The sequence below is a fragment of the Mauremys reevesii genome, linkage group 2, assembly GCF_016161935.1.
Source record: "Mauremys reevesii isolate NIE-2019 linkage group 2, ASM1616193v1, whole genome shotgun sequence".
Classification (NCBI taxonomy): domain Eukaryota; kingdom Metazoa; phylum Chordata; order Testudines; family Geoemydidae; genus Mauremys; species Mauremys reevesii.
The window spans coordinates 227221451-227237932 of NC_052624.1; the positions used below are offsets into that span (position 1 = coordinate 227221451).

Consider the following 16482-nt stretch of genomic DNA (forward strand, 5'->3'; position numbering starts at 1 on the left):
CATTTAATCTGTGTGACTAAACTGCTGTTAATTCAAAAATTCAGTGGCATGATTTAAGTCAGCACTGAAGGAAGTAAAAATAACTTGGCAATAATAGCCCCAGGCCAGACAATGAGATTTATCACCTACGCACACTGAAATGTTGACTCTTAAGCAGATATTTTATCAGTATGGATTAATTATGTCGAATAAATACTTCACATTCCAGTTGTACATAGCTAGTGTTCAGCTGTTCTTTTGCAATACAAAATGAAGCTTTAAAAGCTGTGGGGGGAACCAAGGGGGCAGGGTAAATCCAAGTTGCTACCCAGGATTAATGGTTCCAGGAACCCTATGAAAATCCTGCATTCTGTCCTGGGAGGATACAGCATTTATTTATTTTAATTTGCATTACCTTAAAAATAAGAACAGTTCTAAAACTATTAACATAAAATGTACAATCTGGTGGTCCCCAGTTCAAAAGTCAAAGTAATAATATTAAATAGGCAGGAACTGGGTCTTGCAGATGGCTGGTAGTAGGATTTGAAACCTCCCCACCTCTAGGTCACCAGTTCAGATGCTGAATGAAAGGAGGAATGTTTTGTCTTAGTACAGCTCTGGGTGGACAGACATCCATGAATCCAGAAAAACTGCACCTGCTCCTGTCTAGGCAGTATGTCTTCTGTGAATGTTGTTTCCATTGCTGTCAATACAGCACTTCCCAATAGTAATAAACATACAAATATAGTATGAATTACAGATATTGCAATAAACAGCAATTGGGGATTCTTTTGTCTGCAATTAATTTACTTTTCTATGAAGGATGGACTAGCTGCAAAGCCTGAAACTTCCACCTTGTTTGCCTGTTATTCCTGGGTGAAGTTCTATGGCCTGTTAGGCAGGAGGTAAGATCCTAATGGGCCCCTTTTAGCCTTAAAAGACCCTATGAATCTCATGTATGGGTTCTCTCCATTTAAATAGAAGCAAGTGCTGCAGATGTATTGGTTGGACAGCCAATACTACTATCAGGGGCGGCTCTACCTTTTTGGCCGCCCCAAGCAGTCATGCGCGGGAGGCGCCCCGGAGCCGCAGGAGCAGCGGACCTCCCGCGGGCATGACTGCGGAGGGTCCGCTGATCGCTCGGCTCCGCTTGAGCTGCCGCAGGCGTGCCTGCGGGAGGTCCAACCGAGCCGCGGGACCAGCGAACCGTCCGCAGTCATGCCCGCGGGATGTCCACTGGAGCCGCGGGACGAGCGCCCCCTCTGCAGTCTGGTCCTCCCGGGGCTCCGGTGACTGCGGCAGATCCGCCGGCCCAATCTGTCCCCCCCCCCCCCGGGAAAGGGCCGCCCCACGCGCATGCTTGCCGCGCTGGGGTCTAGAGCCGGCCCTGACTACTATAAGAGTACAGTCAAAACCATGATTAAACCAGGGCCATGAATTGTGTAACTTAAAGCACATTCTGCAGATGAGGTATTTCCAAAAGTCATATTTCTATTCAAAATTCTTGCCTCCGTGTTTGACCAAGCAGTGCCACAGAAACTCAATATCCTGATATGCTTGAGGAATTGTAAGAATTCAAGTGGGAGTTAGTTAAATATATGGGTATTTCTTCTGCAGCTACAGTATCTTAGTTCATTCTTGTAATTCTCTATCTCAGTAATTTAGCATTAGTTGTACTATTGCCTTGAACAACATTTCTGGTACCTTGGTATCTACCTTTCCTGCTTATTTGATAACTTCAGATCTTGAAACTTCTTATATTTTAATATCACAGTGTTAAAATATTCTGGATTTCTTTCCCAAGTATAAGATGGGATGCAGCAAACATAGCCAGTGTTTTCATTCCTTTACTGGTTACATGCCATAAAGGCAGAGACTCGTAAAAAAAAAATGTTAGTGCATGAGGCTTCTCTTCTCCCTTGTTCTTATTATGATACATGATTCTCCTACTAAACAGCTTTTATAACATTAAACTTTGCTGCAAAGCTTCATGCCTCTTGACAATTTGAGAACAAGAATCTGAAGAATCCTATCAAACTAGGGTTGTCCATGCAGCGAGGCAGTATAGGTGGAAAGTGGACTTTGTAGAACATGGAAAGCTGTTCCTTCTCAAAAGGGAACAAATTGCATACAAAAGAATTCTCAGAGGTGGAAAAAATCTAAAATTGTCAGTGGTGGGCAAGTTTTTAAAGAAGCTTCATTCCAACATCAGAGCAAATAAATGTGAAAACTTAGAAGTAACTGCTGGCACAAGGCATTCAGAGGGAAAACAGATTGGAGCTAGAAAAATTAGTATTTATACCCATAGAGTTTCAGATTGTCCTGCCAAGAGCTGAGTAATAGACTAGATAAAACTATTTTATGCACTGAATGTCAAAAACCCTAACTTTTTAGTCTAACTTTTTAGTCTAACCCGTGGGGCTGCTAAAATTTGGCTTGTTTGTAATTTAACACTTCAAATTTAACTAAAAGTATTCTAAGTATGCCTTTTCATCTTAAATTATTGTGCAGTATATTAGTGCTGCAATATCCGGTTGTAAACACTGCAGGGGAACATGTGTAAATTCCATTGGAAAGCTTTTTAATCACACAAAGCTTTTATAAAACAGGTCTTATTTGGTTTATTAATAAAAGTTTACTTTTACCAAACCTTAATTTTGGGCCTAACTTAACTTGATAGTGTCCCTTTTAATAGTAGTATTTACTATTTTGTTAGGCCGATTCACATACTAATTACCGTACTTTGATTATAAGCCCTTCCTGATATCTAGCCTGAATCTTGCCTTAGCTTAAATGTTTGTTCTCTTAATCATACTATTAAACCAAAGGTGGCATGTGTTCATATCAAGCTCTTTGTTGCTTATATAACTTGTATATCATAATTACCAGTAAATAAATGTCTGTAGTGCTACTAGGCTCTCAGTGTTTCTGAGGCAGCATTTCCTTCCTCCCCCCGAAAAAAAACCCCTAACACTTAAAACCAATGCCACTTCAACTTTAGGTTTTAGGGATCTAGGAGTCAGATTCTGCCAGATGTTACTTGCAAGTATTCCATTGTGGGAAGAGGGAGATAAAAATACCAGACTTCTGAAGCAGGTGAGAAGATGTTTACCTAAGGGTTTTTTTGTTCCTTCTTAAAAGGCCAAAAGTAAGTAGTTTGGTTTTAAGGTCAGTTCTTAATGTTTGGCTCAATGCTTACACTTAACTGTTTTGCTCTCTCCTCTTAGCTGCTTGGTAGAAGCACTTAATACAGACCAGCCCCGTGTGACAATTGTGTTGCTTTGTTACAGATCAGAAGTCTGGTCAAAATCGGCTCCACCTCTTCCACGTGAACCATATTGCTCTGGAAGACCACCAAGTAGACAAGTATCCTTACCAAATCTATTACAAGAAGAGCCAGCCCCCAAGGTTGTGGTGACCAAGAATGATGAAGCTCTGCAAAAAATCAGTGCTCTAGAAAATGAACTTGCCAGTTTAAGGGCACAAATAGCCAAAATTGTGATCTTGCAAGAACAGCAAAATCTGCCAGCAGGTATTAAACTCTGTCTGACTTTCATATCAAATTAGCTAAAGGGAATCTGCTCCTTTAAAACTGATTGACCGACGTGTAGGTATAATGAAGTCAGTTTTGTGAGATGTTGCAGGATTGAAAGTGAAGTTTGTAGGGTTGTAAGAAGTGTTAGCACCAAATTTCATTTATAGTGGTTGTACAGAGCCTCGGTGAGGCTTGATTCCAGGATATCTCTGCTGTCTCACTGTGAAACTACAGGGCAAAGTAAACTTGAAGGTGATGGGCAAAAGGCTCTTTAAAAAAAAAAAAAAAAAAAAATTCCATCTGGAGTTGTGGGATGGAAATTGAAAGCTGTGAGAGGAAAACTGTGTGCCCTTTGCCAGCCCAGCTGTACATGAATGGGTTTATTCATATGCAGTAGTGAATTGCTGTGGAAACCTAAAACTTGGATTGACCGTGAGTCATAGTCATGTTATCTGACTTCCGTTGTAAACAGCAAATGGTGTTTTTCACCACTGAGTCATAGCTGATAGACATGTGCTTAGTGTGTAGTGGTGTGATGGCAACTCCCGAAAACCTGCCTGACTGGGGGTCTAAATTTATCTATTAAATATCAAATAGATGAGACTTCAGTTATTCACTATCCTAACCTTCTGCAGATCAAGTTTAGTATTAACTCCTCCTTCTGCCTCGACTTCACGTTATTTTCACTTAACACATTCAAGTGGGTTGGTACAGTATACTAACAGGGACTCCACAGATGTTTCTCCAATAGTAGAGGGGGACCAAGACCTCCAGATTCTTGTATTTCTTCAAATGTTTGTGCAGAGTGTCTTGAGTTCTGAATTCTGTAGATAATTAGCATTTAATAGGGTTTCTAGAACAAAGCTTGGCACAAAGATGAATGAAACCAAAGGCATAATATAACTGTAAGTATTATAAGGATACTTAAGTCCCACAGAGTATCAGTAGGTATCAGTAATGATATGTCATGAGGTCTAGTGTCACTGAAATACTAATTATGCTTTTGGAATATAATACATATTTCAAATGGCTTATGAAACAGTGACATGTAGCTAGAAATGTTTGAGGTCAGCAGAAATCTCTAACAAACTTCAATGCTTGTTACATGACTAAGAATAAATAAGCACAGTACTTGTGATATCTTCTCAGAGCTTATAACAGACCTGGTACTCTTCAGAGAGTTGTAACTTGTTACAGTGGCTGCTTATTTCCTAGTATTGGCTTCTGAAACCATTGACTCACTTGTCTCTGCAGCAGAAGTTCACAAGTTAAATCCTCTACATGAGAAGTATCAGAGGGGTAGCCGTGTTAGTCTGGATCTGTAAAAGCAGCAAAGAATCCTGTGGCACCTTATAGACTAACAGACATTTTGCAGTATGAGCTTTCGTGGGTGAATACCCACTTCTTCGGATGCAAGACTTCTTGCTGCAAAACGTCTGTTAGTCTATAAGGTGCCACAGGATTCTTTGCTGCTTTTACATGAAAATGGGCTCATATCGGTCAGTGCAATAACACACAAGAGCTTTGGGGCAGGGGGAAAGGCTTGAATTGTTATAGGAGCCATTCTTGGGATCAGATGTTGGTCTGAAGGCTCTTGAGTTGCAATTTCTGTTCAGATGGAAGCTAAAAATCATACAGGGCCCCTGATAGTGAATGTCCTAACCTCAGCCCTATAGTCTGCATCCCTCCGACCTCCAACAATACTTCATATTATATAGCACCTTCCACTGAGATCCTTGGCGTGCTTTACAAACTTGAATTGTTGCAGCTCACAAGGATAGTAGGGCCTATTCTGTACCCATTACGGATAGGAATGAAGAGTGAGAAACTGCGACAGGTTAAGTGGCTTGGCCACACCTAGCAGGTGTGTGGGAAAGCTGGGAATAGATATACTGATTCTTTCCTGGGCTTTAACCATTATATCATGAATGCTGGCTCTCCTGAAGAGGTTGTAGTTCAGTATCCAAATCTGTGAGTGAATAGGGAAATAATGTGACCACTATATGTGCCATTAACTCAGTGCACTGAAATAGTTTGAAAGATAATTGTTCCGTTCCTCCTTTTGAAAGCAACAGTAGCTTAAAATTAACACACTTCTAAACATACCAAATTGCTAAAATGCTAATAATGACCTAAATAGCAAATGTCCTTGATTAATATTTTTTCTAGGTGTGATTTTTCCTTCTGTTCATTAGAAGGCTTTCAATCTAGATTTCAGTTTAAATAGCGTTTTCCTTTACCTCCCTCTTCTGGTAGAATATGGTAACTGCTTTAAATATGTCAACATTATACATCTGTCTGTCCCAGATAGTTGGTTTGGTTCACTTTTAAGATTAAGGGTGGGTGAAGATTTTTGTTAAATAAAAATAAGGTCCCAATTTGCATGAGCAGAGTCAGTGACTTCAATTCCATAGTCGTCTTTTAGAAACAAAATATTTGTGAAGTTCTCTCTGCCAGGACCAGTGTAATATTGGTGACTCCTGTAATACTGACTTAATATTCACCTGAAGTGGTGCAAGAAGCGTTAAGATTTTTGTTACAAACTAATTGGTTCAGACAGTTGCCAGATTCTGCTCTTGAGGCTTAGGAAGGCTTTAAAGAAAAACATGGGCAGTAACAGAAACAAGGTGAAGATTTTTTAACTGGGATTCACACACTTTTTGAACTCTGCCATTCAAGTTTAAGAATCTCACATGAGAAGTCCTTCATTTCTGAAAATAATTAGCGCGAATAACTACTGCTTATATAGGGGTTGTGATTACAGTCAATAAGCAATTTCATTTAGAATCTCGTCTTGACAAATGACAAGAATAATTGGAATTTTTACTTGGGATGCATTCATTGCTGTTGTCTGGCCAAACTGGTATTAATGTGTGTAATTATTTCTAAACAGTGATTTCTTCCAGGCACAGTGGCTGCCTTAAGAATGTAACTTTGCTTGGAGATAGTTTGAAAGGCATCTCGAAATACTGATAGACCCCAAAAGGAGGCAGAATTGGTGGAAACAGGTCCTGGTGTTGAACAAGTTTTGTAGGTTTGCCATGGATGTACATCTGCTGTTAGTATCTGAACTGGGAACTGAACATCCTTTTGGAACAGTAATTAGCTGAGGTGGTTTTAGTGCTGTCATTTTTAGGTGGTTTAGGACTTAAACCAGGCCAGTAGTCTTGTGACAAGAACCTTTTCAGGACAAAATAAATTGATATGCAGTAAATCTGTTCCTTTTCAGAACACTTGATGTATCAAGCTTTCTTTAAAAGGGCATTTAGTTCTTACTGGGAATGAATGTGTTGGTATGTTTTAGCTGGATTAAGTTCTACTGCATCAGCTCCTGCACCAGTGCCGCCGCCGCCACCACCACCTCCTCCTCCACCGCCTCTTCCACCTTCTGGGGTACATCGGAGTATGTCTGCTATTGATCTCATTAAAGAGCGGAAAGGCAAGAAAATAAACGCCGAACAGACTTTGATAGATACTGGTCCAAAGAAGCCTGAAATACCCAACATGCTAGAGATCCTCAAAGACATGAACAGTGTCAAACTGCGCGCAGTGAAAAGGTGAGTACAGAATAACTTGTGTAATTTGATTAATGCAAACTGTAAAGCCTTACTCAGTTGTTTTCATGGAGAAACATTTGAATTTTGGACCGTTGCTGATCTAGCATTTGAAAGGCAACACAGGAATGCAAAGATGCTCTAACTTCATTCTAAAGACTTGCTGTGTGACTGTTAATTTCCCTTTGCAGACCAGCAGAAGGCACAAAATGCAAATCTCCTGACCCAACTGATCCTGTAGCACTAATAGCTGAAGCTCTCAAAAAGAAATTTGCTTATCGATACAGAAGTGATAACCAAAGTGAAACTGAAAAACAGATTCCAGAGCCTGAAACAAAGGTAACATCTGAAATGATGCTGGTGAGTATTGAAATTCTTGACACATCATAGGGTTCAGTCCTACATACATTGAGGCCAGTGTAAATTTCTCTTCAAAAACCTTAGATGGCTGTCAAACCATCTCCATCTCCACAAAACCCCAATAAGCATTCACAGGTGTGCCACAAATTGCAACATAGACATGGGCAATGTAGCCGATTCTCATTCTTTTGTATTATAAATCTCAGAGTATTTGTGTATCCAGGAGCTAGGACTTTATATGAGAATCACTTTTTTTTTTTAATGAAAGTCTTGAGCCCTCATAGTTGTAGACAGAATCCATAAAATACCAACCATAAGGCAACCTGAAACGTTTGTGTGCTTTTTCTCTTTGTAGCAAGCAGCAACAATGAGTCCTGTGGCACCTTAAAGACTAACAGATGTATTGGAGCATAAGCTTTCGTGGGTGAATACCCACTTCATCAAACGCATACTTTTCTATTTGTGTGTGTTAAATGACTTTGAGGCCTGACTCGTGATTTTTGAATGCTTAGTGTTGGCAATACTGCACGTGCCTATTGGGAATAGGTAGACAATTTAATGAGAATCCAGAAAGCTTGACCTGTTCATCAGCAGTGCTGGGGAATGGAGAGACTGTTGTCATTCAAAGCACTGCAGGGGGCAAGTTTATCTAGGGCTTCTGCTGACCGGGTAAATCATGAGCAGACTAGCGAGGTTTTATTGCATCACTAAGACTTTAAAAGGCAACCGGGTTCCATTTTAAAAATAAATAAATTCAACATGGTGCTGGGAAAACTCAATGAGTTGTGTTTAAAAATGATTGAAGTAAAAGAGTTTTTCTCCCATGATAAGTTTCAAGTAGTGCATGCAATGCATCTATCAGCATTTCTAGTTACAAAACTTAGAATAGGAATCCTTTCATGTTTCCCCTTTTTTATTCCCGTGAAATCCAGTTTTGCTGGGCAGTAAACGTTGCCTGCAGTCTGGTAAACAGTCACTGAGCATTGTGGGCCAGAAAAGAACAAATAAATGATCAGATTAATCTCTTGCACCTCACTCAGCTTGGAAAACACAAATGAAAAGAAATAGCAAAAGAGGTAGAAAGCATAATAACCTTACTCATACAGCTGGTTGTGTTCTGGGTCTGATTGGGGAAGAACTAGATTACCAACCATAAGCATTCAAAAATCAGGTGACTTAAAATAATAAAGGTTGGGATTTTTTGTTTTCTGGCTTGAGTTTTTGGGGTGCATTCAGGTAACATTTGCAGGCTCTTTTCCACAACCTTGAGGGCTATATTTTTTTGTAACAAGGGCTGAGATTCTTACTTGATTACTTGCCTCCAGGAGCTGGGCCTTTTAAGAGAATAAATCTCACAAGACTTGAGAGAAAATCATGAGTTAATATTTGGCTTGTGGCATGGAATGTTCGTTAGTACTTCCACTTGGAGATTGTGGTCCATCTTTTGTTGGGGTAAGGGACTTGATTGGATAGTATACGTCAGAGGCTAATGGAACCAGAGAGTTGCTGGAAGCCTTTGACAGAGAATATTGAGCTGCAGCTCACGAAAGCTCATGCTAAAATAAATTTGTTAGTCTTTAAGGTGCCACAAGTACTCCTGTTCTTTTTGCAGATACAGACTAACACGGCTGCTACTCTGAAACCGAATATTGTGGTGGTGACAAACACTAGTTCTGGTCTAATAACATTTTTAACCATAGGCCGCCTTTCCCCACCCCCAAGTCTGGTCCTCACATTTCATTATATGTGATTTACAGAGGACTTGTAACAGATGAGATTGTTAGCACTGATGGCAAGAGTGCCTTTGTGGATTCTGTGGTGCAGGAAAAGTCTCAGTCAGCAGACTTGTTCTGGGAGCGGAGTCATCTGGTTAATCTGAGTAACTTCACTTGGTTCCTGATAGGAGTTTCCCCTGTGAGAAAATTTCTAGTTACTTTGTGGGTAAGATTCATCTAAAGCAAATCACATTTGCATCCATGGCAGCAAGGGAAAGCAGACAAATGATGGGTGGCCTCTGCTTGAGTTCCCAGAGCACTTATGAATTTGGATTATAAAATGATGCTACAATTTCCAGGATCTGTACATATTGTAACATACATGTTTTTCCTTTTCAGTTTGGACCACACATGCTGAAGCCTACAGGAAAAATGAAGACTTTAATTGAAAAATCTTAACTACTTTTATATCACTACAAGAGACTATTCAGCTACTTTTATTAGAAATCAATGTTATGTAGTAAGTGTCTCTTGGTATTTAGTGCCCTCCTACAAAACAAACCAAAAAAAAATACTGACCTAAAATTATTAAAAACATAGTGCCTTTGTTTTACATGTTGAATTCTAGAGGTACTTGTCCTTATGTGACTTTTAACAAGGAGGTTGAGTTGAGAGACAGTACAAGTTTTTAAACCTATAAACTTTAAAATCTAGCTTTCAATACCTCAAATACTAAGACTTTTTTCTGTGGTGGTTTTATTTTAACACTAATTTCTCTGTACAAATGTTTTTATATGCATGACTGACAGTCTTCAGACAGTTTGTGTAAATGATAATAATGGGAATGAAGTACTGTCAAGTTACTGTCAGTCACTTTACCTCTCATGTAATACCTGATGTAACAAGTTTCTTGCACTGCAGGATTTAGTTTGAGACTAGCAACTTCTGTTCCAAATGAGATCTCATTAGTTTAACCCAGCTTTTGCTGGTTTTAGCCTGAAAAGCATAAACAGCTCATGCAAGGGTAGGTTTAGTTAATAACGACGGAGAAACAGGTAATCTCTAATAAGCTTCATTGATTTTACTTGTTACAAAGCTGAGTGGTATGGAATAGAGCATTTCAAAAATAGCAAGATTTCTCAAATGAGACTGCCCTTCTCTCAATGCAGAATGTTCCATTCCCTCCCCCCGCCCCCCAATATATATAGCGCCTTAAAGGTGAACTTGATCATCTTGAGCAACTGGCCACAGCTAGCTTCAGGTTCAGTTCTCTGTCAAAAGGTAGACCTGTGTGTGTGTGTGAAATAGGGTAGAGTAGCAGTGTAGATTAAAATACTTCAGACAGAATGTCAGGGTATGTGTCTGAGTGAGCAAATGTGGAAGTCTGGGAAGTTACAGTAGTAGAGATGAGAAGAAATGGAGTGCTTATAAATGAACTGTAGGGTTTGTCAGTAAAATCTTACTGCTTTCGGAGGCCATGATCTCAGTTGCAGCTGGGGAGTGCTTGACACACAGATAATGGGGAGGTCTTGTGCTGGGTTAGCCCACAGCGTAAAGCAGAAGAGACTGAATGCTACCCTGATTTGTGCTAACTGCCCATGGCCCCAAGGTGGTAATTCAGCACCCAGGGATATCCTGACTACAATCCCTGCACTAGCTCCAGGGAAGCACTGGATCACCTGGGGAAATCCTCTAGGCACCTTTTCATATTGCAGCTTTGTCTTGCCTGATCGGCACCAAGGTGGATCATCAGGGGGAAACAATGAGTCTGGATTGCATTTGTGTACAAAAAGTTTTCCCAAGTGTTGGAAAAAATGGGTAGAAAACATTCTGGCATTCACAGGACTAACAAGCAGGAACACAACAGAACTAGCTTGGCTACATATCAAGTAAACTGACAGCAAGTTTCTTTTGAATGTGGATAAATACAAATAGAGAAGGTGGGTCAGCAATCTCATTCTAAAGGAACAGTTGGCTACTGGAGTTGTGATGCAAGTGCTTGTTCTGGAAACTTTTTTTTTTTCTTCTTCAACTACTGGAAAAGTGCAGCATTTTCCATCCACCCTAAGTTATTGAAGATGATGTGTAAAGCATGCTAGTCAGTATTAACAAATTGAGATTTAAATAGTATGATCAACAAGGGCTTTATTTCTGATGTAATACTTGAAAGTGCTGTATTTACAAAGCTGTTAAAAGTTTAAAAAAAAAAGGATAAATGTTTTAACTAAAAATTCCTCTTTCTTTGCTTTTCTAAATATTTTGAACAATATTTTTTCCAAAGTCACTTTACTTGGTCTCCAAAGAGTTATTTGTATTTAGTGCTATACTGAGATGTACAAAATAGAAAAAACAAAATGCTGACTTTACTTTGGCAGTGTCTGTCTTGATCACCTGTGCATTAGTTGGCTGCCTTTGAGGGGAAAATGGTCAGTTGAAAACAAATTCAGAAGTGGTAGAGATCTGAAGGGAGTCTAGTTGCATCCTCCTAAGATATTTAAAAGTATCCAGCTCCAGTATGGCACTTTTCCATAGCATACACTAATCCTGTGACATAGGAGTAAACTGCTACTCCTGCACAGCAGCGTGGTGGAAATAGTCAGGGAAAAGCAGTGTATTTTAACTTAAAGTGCAGGTGCTTGTTCTGTTCAAGCAGTGGAGTTGTGGAAGCAAGTGAGCAAAGGATACTTCATTTTTACTTTTGGTGCCCAAGTATGGATTCTTCCAGACTTCCTTCCTCTTTAGTTATGTAGAGGAGTTCAGCGATCCATTCCTCAAAAACATTGATTAGCATTTCCTTCCCCTCCTCCACAAGACTTTTCTTCCAGACCCCTCATACTCATCAGTACCATGCTTTCAGGTGGGTTAACCTGTTTCTCTTGTCTTGACACACGTAGAGGTTTGCAAGTCAGCAAGTTCCAGCCAATGCTATACAATCCAAGGTACCTTTCAATGGATCATTCTATCTCCACTTCCATCCAGCACTTAAGTGCCCCCAGAACTCACAAAACCCCTGTGTTTTGGCACCTAAACTCAGTGCCTAAATTTTTGCTGAAAAAGTTCTTAAGCACTTAAGTTTTTTTTTGCCTCTGGGCATGTGCACTGGTGCCTCATTCTAGGCAGCCAGACACTTATGCCCTGGCATGATCCACAAAGCAGGGAAGATAAGCATTCATCTGCAGGGCCCAATCCAGAAGGCGTGCTCTGAGGCCACCTAGCAGTTCAGGGCCCATTCAAACTCTGGGAGGATGTGCTTGTGAGCCTAGTAGTTAGATCACCCCGCAGGACTGTGTAGCTCAATTTTCCCCTCTACCTGATAGGAGGGGGTTATGGGGAAAAGAAGGATTTGAACAGTTATCTCCAACCTCTCCAGAAAGTATGCAAATGATTGGGTTATTGTAATGTAGGTCTTCCTCATGCTCTCCTGTTGAAACTATCTAGGGTGTATAAAATCATGGGGCCAGAGAGAGAAGAGAATGAGTAAAGCTGGTGGTTAGGACACTCCCAGGGTGACCCAGGAGCCAGTTCCCCTATTCCAGTGAGTATGTATTTATACACAGTGGAACAGCTTCAACCAGAAATTTGAGGAAGACCCATTGCAGACTAGGTCATTCTCAAATGGCTAGGGCACTGAGAGGTGAAAGACCCCTGCTCAGATCTTTTCTCCCTCTGCAGGCAGGAATCATACCCAGGCCTTGCACATACAGGGGGAGAGCTCTTGACAACTAGGTTAAATGAAGGTGGGCAGCAATCTTCCTTATTTCCACACCCCAGCCTCCCAAAAAATGTGCCTGACTCTAGGAGCAGGGCAGGGCATAGGAAACACAGCTCTAATCAGCATCTCCCATTGAGTAGTTTAGGCAGGCAGCTGCCTATTGTGGTGGCTTCCAGGTGTCTAACCTAGACTTTAGGAAGCCCAGTGTTTTTTTAGGTGCCTACAAGTTAGGCACTGTAATGCCTATATCCTATTATGAAGCTAGTTCATATTGTTAACCTTGTATTTTGCTTCCTCACACCCACCAAAATCTAGTTAATATTTACCTTCATATTGCACTGCCTATAGAAACAGTATCTTAAGGTTTGTAACACAGTTCCCACCTTACTAATTTCATAACCTATGAGAATCAAATTACAACTGAAATATCTCATTTGACAATCACAATTTGTTAAACCTATAGCACGTGTAACTAAGTAACATAATGAAAGTTTACAAAAGGGCATTTAAATGTTTTGCACTTGTAATGCACAGAGACAAGGCTTAGGGGTCAAAACTGAACTCTGAACCTTCCCTTCCACCAAACAAGTCAGTTAACTTGTTTGTTTAGATTAGTTAACTGAGGGCTATCATTGAAAATCCCAGCCTAAAATTTTTAAGTACTGGAAGCTGTCCTTTCACTACCTGGAAGGCTGGACTTGTGGTTTCAAAGGAAGCTACAGGTGCCCCTACTCCTGAACTGTAACTCATGGTTTCTTTGCAATCAAATATAAGGTGCTATTTTTCACACACCCATCTACAACTGAGGAAGGTGCATAACAGAGGAAGTCACTTGCCAATGGTCAAAGAGCACATGGGTTCAATGCATGGAGTCAAACACAAAACTAACAAAGCCTAGACTTGTATTCCCTGCTTTACATCCTTCCCCCTCACACAGTGATACATATACAAGCGTGACAGAGTCAGAGCCAAGCGTTCTTAAGTAGGAGTGTTCAAATTAAGGAAATTCACTGTGGCCCTCACCATACAGAGATATGCCTTATATCTAACGCTTGGATTTAGCGCTACATGCAATTTTTCCACAGCTTAGGGGCAACTGGATCGGCTGTTTGGGGTTAGCCCAGCAGTTCTCAAATTGTGTGTTGAGACCCCAAAGTGGATTGTGACCCCATTTTAATGGGGTTGCTGGGATGATCATTAGACTTGCTGGGGTCCAGGCTTCAGCAGCAGGGCTCAGATTACAGTGCCTCCCCCAGCCCAGGGCCGAACCCCTTGCATTTTGCCCCACTCCTTCCCCCCTCAGGGTGCCAGGGCTTGGGGGCCCACCACACCCAGGGTCATGTAGTAATTTTTGTTGTCAGAAGGGGGTTGCAGGTCAATGAAGTATGAGAATCATTAGCTTAGCCCGTTGGAGAGTTTGGAATCAAGGTTTTGTTTGGGCCTGTTTCCAGTTGCAAATGGGTAAAGGACTACACTCCTAGAGCTGGAAAAAAGCTTCCCTTAGTAGGTTCCAGTACTAACAACTTAACGGGGGGAGAGATTAGAGAGTAACTGTCTTGGGATAAAAACTGAACAGGGGATTCAGAAAGGAGAACTGAGGTACTGAGTGCTGTAGCACTTACTTACCTTTTTGGCACCTTTTACCATTCACATCCTTGAGTTAAGCACCCAGGTTCTTTACACAATGCATGGGGAGAGCTGGGCTGCTAAGAATGGGGTTCACAAAAGCTAGCCTGCTGAGCAAGGAGCTGCCTAAGCCAAATACTAGGAAATGCAAAGGAAAGGAGTGTAGCCTAAGACTAGCTCCAAATTCCTCAAGGGCTTTCACAACTTGTTTCCCCTGTATGGCCCCTGGCCACCCAGTGGGACCTTAATTTGATTTTCAGTGGCCTGAGGAAACCTTAATTTGAACCAATGACTGCCTCTTTTCTCCTCCCCTTCTCCCTTAGACTTGGTTCCATACAGCTCTAATTATAACATCCTTTTTAAACATCTCTGGTTTTTAGACAGCACATCACAAAGGAACATGATGAATCAGCCATTATTATGTCTTTCACATTACTCAGATTACAAGAAACTATTAAATACATCATAAATGAGGTGGTGTGATATATTTTGGTATGTGCCACCGAACTATATTCCATGGCTCAACTTTAACCTGTCTAAAGTACATTCCAAGTTCCCGGTAATTCTTATCTGGATTGTTGTTGAACACAAGCCACAGTTTATTTTGCTTCCTGTTTACAAAATGTAAATCAGTGGTCTCCAATCTTTTTATGCCCAAGATCACTTTTTGAATTTAAGGGCAACCCAGGATCTACCCTGCCCCTTCCCCAAAGCCCTGCCCCACTCACTCCATCCCCCCCCCTCTCTGTCACTCGCTCTCCCCCACCCTCACTGGGCTGGGGTAGGGGTCTGGGAGGGGGTGTGGGCTCTGGGCTGGGGCCGAGAGGTTCACAGTGTGGGAGGGGGCAGGGGGTTGGGGTGCAGGAGGGGGCGTGGGGTGCAAGCTCGGAGGGATTTTGGGTGCAGGGGGGGCTCTGGGTTGGAGCAGAGTGTTGGGGTGCAAGATGTGGGCTCTGGGAGGGAGTTTGGGTGCAGGACGGGGCTCTGGACTGGGGCAGTGTGTTGGGGTGCAGGAGGGGGTACAGAGTGCTGGCTCTGGTAGGGGGGTCAGGGTGCAGGAGGGATGAGTGTGCCGGCTCTGGGAGGGGGGTCAGGGCTGGGGCTTGGGGTGCAGGAGGGGGCTCTGGCCTGAGCAGGGTGCTGGCTCCGGGAGGGGCCTCAGGGCTGGGGGTTGGGATGTGGCCTCCTGCTGGGCGGCACTTACCTCCAGCAGCTCCCGGTTGGCGGCGCAGCAAGGCTAAGGCAGGCTCCCTGCCTACCCCGGCCCCACGCCACTCCTGGAAGGAGCCAATGCGCCCCTGCGGCCCCTGTGGGAGGTGGGCGGCACATGGCTTCACGCACTGCCCCGCTCTGTAAGCACTGCCCCCGCAGCTCCCATTGGCCACAGCTCCATATCAGTGGCGTAGCCAGGTGGAGGGAACAGGGGGAGCAATAAAAAAAAAAGGTGCCACCTGCTGCAGCGCTTTTACTCACCTGACAGTGCTCCAGGTCTTCGGCAGCGGGCCCTTCACTAGCTCCAGGTGTCTTTGGCGGCACTGAAGGTCCCGCTGCCGAAATGCCGCCAAAGACCCAGAGCGAGTGAAGGTCCCGCCACCGAAGACCCGGAGCGCCGCCAAGTGAGTAAAATAAAAGCGCCACAGCAGGTGGCACCTTTTTTTTTTTTAATCGCTTCCCTGGGTGAGTAAAAAGGCGCCAAGAAATTAACAAAGTGCCACTTGTGCTCAGGGAGGGAGCGGTGGCTCTCCCCATAGCTACTGCTTCTGGGAGTGGCGTGGGGCTGGGGGCAGGCAGGGAGCCTGTCTTAGCGGCTGCCCCACTGCGCTGTTGGAGATCGCGATTGACTGGGAGATCCTCCAGGATCGAGCAGTTGCTCGCGACTGACCAGTTGGTGATGACTGCTTTAAATCAACAACATTTTGAGTAACAACTGGAGAAAATGAAAAAAGTGCCACTAACAAGGGGTGGATGTGTGTGTGTGTGCGAGTGCGAGAGATGGGGGTG

General features: G+C 42.5%; 1 protein-coding gene across 3 annotated transcripts in view; it reads left to right on the plus strand.

Annotated features, from left to right (window-relative positions):
* The window catches only part of MTFR1 (mitochondrial fission regulator 1), a 32114-nt gene extending 20702 nt beyond the window's left edge, over positions 1-11412 (plus strand). For 2 of the 3 annotated variants that reach the window (XM_039526521.1, XM_039526520.1), the window contains 4 exons: positions 3270-3511; positions 6819-7071; positions 7260-7428; positions 9543-11412. In XM_039526521.1, coding sequence (XP_039382455.1) covers positions 3270-3511; positions 6819-7071; positions 7260-7428; positions 9543-9602 — 724 coding nt within the window. In that variant the 3' untranslated portion in view covers positions 9603-11412. The remainder of the gene's footprint in view (positions 1-3269; positions 3512-6818; positions 7072-7259; positions 7429-9542) is intronic. The other variant, XM_039526522.1, reaches the window with a different exon arrangement.
* Positions 11413-16482: the final 5070 nt, after the last annotated feature.